Genomic DNA, 6,215 nt, shown 5'->3' on the forward strand with positions numbered 1-6,215 from the left:
AGGAAGCTGGAATGTGCCCAAGATATGTGGATGCTAACACATCCACATATCACTCTTCCTGTGAGGGCAGCGGGGGAGGAGGCCAGGACTGCTGCAGGTCAATCAATGAGTTTATGTTTGAGAAGGAAAAAGTGTGGTGGCACTCACCTGTAATCCTAGCAGCTAGGGAGGGTGAGGCAGGAGGCCAGTTCAAAACCAGCCTCAGAACTTAGCAAATTAGGGAGCCCCTGTCTCTAATAAGAAATAAAAAGGGCTGGGCTTAGTGGTTAAGCATCCCTGGTACCAAAATAAATAAATAAAGGAACCAAACCTCATTTCCCCTGGCTCAAGGCAGGGGGAAGGGTCTTGCTCCAACCCTGAGCAGAGTTGGGCAGGTGAGGCTTTAGGGACAGGAAAACGAGGTCGAGGGCAGCACTGATGGGAAAGATGAGTTCCTGCAGCACACAAGGGCAGGTGAGCAGAAAAGAAAGCAGTGTACCCCAGGGAGGACTTGCAGAGAAGGCTCCCCAGAGGGCCCTGGACCCAAATCTCCACCTCCAGCACAGACATGGCCCTGGGGGCACCGGCTAAGGGCTTACAGCTTGCTCGTGGGCTCCCTCTAGTGATCAGGCTGAGTCAGTCAGGAACAGTGCTGTGACCTCAAGACCAGACATCAGACCACCCAGCAGGGACCATGAAGGCAGCTGCATGGTGGTTTCACATAGGTCCCCATTGCTGAGTCAAGTGTCCCTGCCAGCACACATTCTATTGAAGGGGCACAGACCAGTCACACTCAGGGACCCACATACAGACTGCAGAAATACCTTATTCCACATTCATTCACCTAAGCAATAGCAGCAACCTTCCCCGAGCATTTGTTATGTATTTGTCAGTATTCCAAGAGGTTGACCTGGAGAAACCCGGTCATTTAGCCACCACTTACCCACACTGTAGGGGTCAGATGCTGGGAAGAGGCTGCAGTCAAAGACCTTGTCCCCACAGAGAAGACTGTCCGGTGGGAAGGCAAACTTGTGGTGTATAATTACAGACATGGGTAGAGAGCCTCACACAGAACTCAACATCTGCTCTAGTTGGAATCTGAAAGGCCCACGTTTTAAAAGACTGAGTCTCAGGGCTGAGGTTGTAGCTTAGTGGTAGAGCGCTTGCCTAGCATGTGTGAGGCACTAGGTTTGATTCTTGGCACCACATGAAAATAAATAAATAAATAGATAGATAAATATATTATATATAATATAGAAATATAATACATTTATATTATATAAATATAATATATTATATATATATATACATATATGTATATATATGTGTGTGTATATATATATATATATATATATATATGACTGGGCCTCCAGCCTGGTGCTATTTGAGATGGTAGAACCTTGAAGACATGGTGCCTAGGCTAGGCCCTGTGGCACACACCTATGATCCCAGCAACCCACAGGGCTGAAGCAGAAGGATCGCAAGTTTTTTTTTTTTTTTTTGGGGGGGGGGTTGAATCAATTTTAATATCCTATCCTAGAAACATTCTACAAATCTTAAGATTTAAAAAATTAAGTCTCTGTTCTGATTTGTAAAAGATATCTTTTTATGACAATATCCATAACATCAACAAGTACATGTTAAGGCTAGTATCATCTTCTTTTGTGATTTTTGTTGCTGTTGTTGTTGTTTTAAGAAAGAGTTAAAAGCCAGGCTTCTTTAGGGCTTTGAACGGTACCTACATAAAATGAGAGTGCAGTGAACATAATGTTCAGTCCTACAGTCAGGATGCAGTCGCTCCTTCCCATTCCACAAGATACTGCACCTTTCCATCAAGTGTCACCCGACGAGCCAAAACTCTGTATTTTTCGCCACATGCTATTCTACCTGCAGCACCAAAATAACTAGTAATGGAGTTTTTCAGATGATTAAGTTGTAACTCCTGATCTGCTAAGTTATTCAGAATCTCTGTGTTGAGTTCCTCAAATTGATAATCTTCTTTGCCTTCATCATCTTTTACAATTTCTGAGTTCTGAGTCTGGAGTGCTCTTCTCGGAAGACTGTAAAGGTAAAATTTCTAAGCTGATTCTAAGCTGCAAAAGTCTGAGTTAAAGTGTAAAAGACTAGGGCATTGTAAAGCTTCTAGATTACAAGGCCTGGGCTAAAAGGTAAAAGTTTATTGTTACAATTCCCCTGCTATCCTCAGAACCTGCAATCTCTGTAAACTTGTTAGGACAATGCAGGACCTGCTCAGTAAATATCTCCATTGATTCCCTGGTTGTTTAATAGCTAAGGGCTCCAGGTAACATGGCACGTAGGCATCCAGGCCCCAGAACCAATCAGTTTGAATGTGTACCCCACTTAGAAGTGACCAATCACCCCTACCCAAACTGTTCCCGCCAATGAATGGACTAATCACGTATCAGAATTGTTGTTCAATTTCCCCGCGCCTCATGATGATTTGTTCTGATGTATGCAAAGCCCACCGCCCTCTCCAAAAAGTGTACTTAAGCTCTGCTTGACCTCTGCTCTGGGCTCTGGGCTGCTCTCCCTTCTTGAGTGAGCACGGAGCCCTAGCGTGCTGGAACGGATCCCTAATAAATCCCCCTTGCCATTGCATGGAGCTAGTCTCGTGTGGTCTCTTTCTCCGACGCTTCGCCGGACCCTTACAAGACAACCTCTTCTTCTCCGCAAATGTGGTATTGCAGCAGGCCAAGATCTTCCTGTGCAAGTTCTTTTTCTGGAGTCAGACAACCCATAATGCCTGGAAATGCTAGATGAGGAAGTTTCTTTTGCACTGGAAGCACCCGTGAAATCCACATCTGAGGTATTAGAAGAATGTGCAGGACCCTCAGTTCTCCCTATAGAACAAGGTAAATCCAAGGTAGGACTCTCTGTAACTGATTCCTTATCCAATGGTGGCTCAGCAGTTTTTTGAATCATTTTTCTTGTGTATGGGCCAGGAGGACGACCTACAGATTTTTTCTTTCCTTTTTTTTCTATTCCATTGCTTACTTCTCTTGAATCAGATATAGGTTTGGATGCCTTTCTGCCTTTAATTTTAAATTCATGGGATGTTCCTTCAGGTTCTTTCTCTGCTTTGAAAGCCACATTTGGTGGCACAGGAGGAACACGAATTCGCAACCCAAACAAATGCTTCTTCTTCTTTATTTCTTTCCCAGACATAAACATGGTCTTGTAATCATTTAATACCTCCAGAACATGCTCATATCTTTCAGATTTTGGTGTGTCTGCCAGCTCTCCAGGGTGCAATTTATCCCAGTTTTCATTAATGTATATCATAAGCTCAAGTTCAGAATCAAAGTATTTCTTCTTGTGAATAACACTTAGGTTGTAAAGGCATAGGTGTGCTATATCTACCCACTGTAATGGTAGACGTTTGAGGTATTCTGGTCCAGAACTGCAGACAGAGCAAATAAATGTATAAAACCTATCTCCAAATAGCATTGGCTTTTGAAGGCATTGCACACAAGCCTCATGAAACCACTGCTTACATTTGCAGCACTGTAGCATCTTTAAATACCAGTCTCCAGGACCTCCACAATAGCAGTAACACTGCTGCACATTGGTTTTATGACCTGCATCCCATTCAAGGTCTGCCACACTATAGGGTAATGTCTGCTTCATGACTTGCAATGCTTTGGCATTTGGTCCTTTTTTAAGTGCACCACCCCTCTTTGTTGTTGTTGCAAAAAACACATTGTCGACAGAGCCATTTTTCATCTGAATCAATCACACTGGAATCAATATGAGGTGTATGACACATTTATCACATATAACCATTTCATTAGGAGCTTCTGAATACTCTTCTTGACATATTGTACAGACCATTTCCCCACTTCCAGTGGCTCCTGTTTGAATGTCCTTCCAGAGAACCCAGGATTTAGAACTGTCTTCAAATATGATGAAGCAGCTCTGTTTCAAAATGTTTATCTTTTTGATAGTTCCAAGATAAAACAAGCCATCTGACCATCTAGCTAGGACATCCTGACCCTCTTCAAATTTACATGCTGGCTTTTTGGCTTTATGTCCATCCTGCCCCTGTAGAGTCTCTCATTCGGTCACTTCAGTGGTGCCAACCGCTTCATACAGGAAAATATAACCAATCACGTCCCCGTGGGCGCTTCCCCTGCGACTCCGAACACTTACTGGGTACCCGCCCCACCGGGAACCCCGCACATACGCACGCACAAAACGAGGTCCTCGGGGACGAGGGTTGTGGGTAGAGTGAGCCTTCCTACACCGGCCTCAAACACAGCCCACTTCTCTACAGCCCTGCGCCATTTTGGTTTCCCGCGGACTGCCGGTGCATTCTGGGAGCGCGGAGCGACTCCGGGGCCTGCCAGGGTCGCAAGTTTGAGACCAGTGTGGATAACTTACCGAGACCCTGTCTCAAATTTAAAAAAATATATTTTTAAAAGAGCTGGGCTGGGGCTGGGGATGTGGCTCAATCGGTAGCGCGCTCGCCTGGCATGCGTGCGGCCCGGGTTCGATCCTCAGCACCACATACCAACAAAGATGTTGTGTCCGCCGAGAACTAAAAATAAATATTAAAATTCTCAAAAAAAAAAAAAATGTTTGATAAAAAAAAGAGCTGTAGCTCCATGGTAGAGCACTTGCCCAGTACTTACAAGCCCCTGGGCTTGATCTCCAGAACTGGGGGGAAAAAATAGTGGAGCCTAGCAGGACATCTTCAGGTCACTGGGGATGTGCCTCTGGAGGGGATAGTTGTGGGAGGCCAACCTTACACGTGACTGAGTTACACTCCCGGCTGGGTGCTGAGGCTCTCAGACACAGAAATGTGGCACCCTTCTTGGGTTCAAGGGTTGGTGTCTCATGCATGGGTGTGTCTTGTTCCTTCGTAATATAACCCCTTGCCCTGCTTAGGATAGAATCTTCCATGGAAGTGCCTAGTGTATGTCCCCTTCTCTTACTGTGCCCTTGGGTGTGGCCTACCCAGGTGTCAGTCAACCTGCTGACAGTGGACATCATGAAGATACTCAGCCCCCTGAAACCTGACCCCTTGCTTCATTTGAATAGCTTCTCCTCAATAAAAGGGGTCAGCGTGTGCTCTCGCTCTCTCTCTTCCTGCAGACCCTTAAGGTCAGAGGAGCCGTCACAGTGACCCCAAAGAAAAAGGTATTTGTGTCTCTTGTGTGGTTATTTCGTGCAGCCCAGTTAGCCCAGTTTACCTGGAGTGACCTCTGAGCCTTTTAGTCGTGAGAACAGAAACCCGGCAGATAGTAAGACATTCCTCTTTCTCTGTGCTCTCTGGCCATGGGGCAAGCAATTATGCCCTGCACTGTGCCCATGATGTGCCACCTTGCCATGAGCCCCCAAACAACGGGGCCAATCAATCATGGACAAAGTATGGGGGCTCCAGACGGTGGGGACTCAGTCCACCTGGGTCAGGGGAGCATGGAACCAAGATGGAGGGGCATGGAGGGCAGTGGTGACCCCCACTGCCAGAGAGCAGGGGCCACCTCCACCGCAGACAGAGGAAGAGAGTTGGACTGAATTTGCGACAAGGAGAAACCACGGCCAAAGCAGGTTTGAAATGGGAAGCAAAGAAGGGCACTCAGAAGAAAGCTTTGCAATGAACTGGCAAGAAAGCAAAGCACCCGGCTCCAAAAGAAGCAAACACCAGAAACGGAGCCTCGCACTCCTGGGATTCAGACTTCTGGTTTTGATGAAGTCCCCTTCTCTGGAGGGACACCTCCCGTATCTCATAACTTAATTATTGCATTAAGTAATTTACTAGCCACCATCAAACTTCCATGTACTTGCTTCTCCCGCCCACCAGGGGGTCTCCCAGCTCCAGGCCTCAGGGACTGGATGTCACTGACCTGCTGTCCTCTCCCGTGCACCCCGTTGGGATTCCTAGCACCTTGATCTTGGCAGATTAATGATTCTACAAGCAAGGAGACCTCCCCTGTAATGGTGTGTGTGTGTGTGTGTGTGTGTGTGCGCGCGCGCGCGCGCGCAAGAACAGCAGCCAAGAGGAGGTGGTGGTGCTCTCATTCATTCAAAACAGTCCATGAAAACCAACCACAGTTGGTCATGACCAAAGCCCCCCCACTCCCCACCCCCTCCAAGTGTAAATCCAACATCACGGGTCAGTGAAAAATCTGGGCCCCAATGCTCATGTGTGTTTCAAAGAAAAAAATGGAATCTACATTCCCCAAAACACAGTTTATGAGGTCACAGCTCTTAAG

At 46.5% G+C, this 6,215-nt stretch overlaps 1 protein-coding gene across 1 annotated transcript; it reads right to left on the bottom strand.

Moving 5' to 3' along the window:
- Positions 1-1,503: 1,503 nt before the first annotated feature.
- Positions 1,504-4,033, bottom strand: LOC308638237 (metal-response element-binding transcription factor 2-like). Its single transcript, XM_081275490.1, is given in 4 exon segments — positions 1,504-2,035; positions 2,650-3,693; positions 3,695-3,765; positions 3,768-4,033. Coding segments are annotated over 4 exon segments (1,452 nt in total). The 5' UTR covers positions 3,832-4,033; the 3' UTR covers positions 1,504-1,762.
- Between the last annotated feature and the right edge of the window lie 2,182 nt (positions 4,034-6,215).

The sequence above is a fragment of the Spermophilus citellus genome (assembly GCF_964194105.1).
Source record: "Spermophilus citellus genome assembly, chromosome: 18".
Lineage (NCBI taxonomy): Eukaryota > Metazoa > Chordata > Mammalia > Rodentia > Sciuridae > Spermophilus > Spermophilus citellus.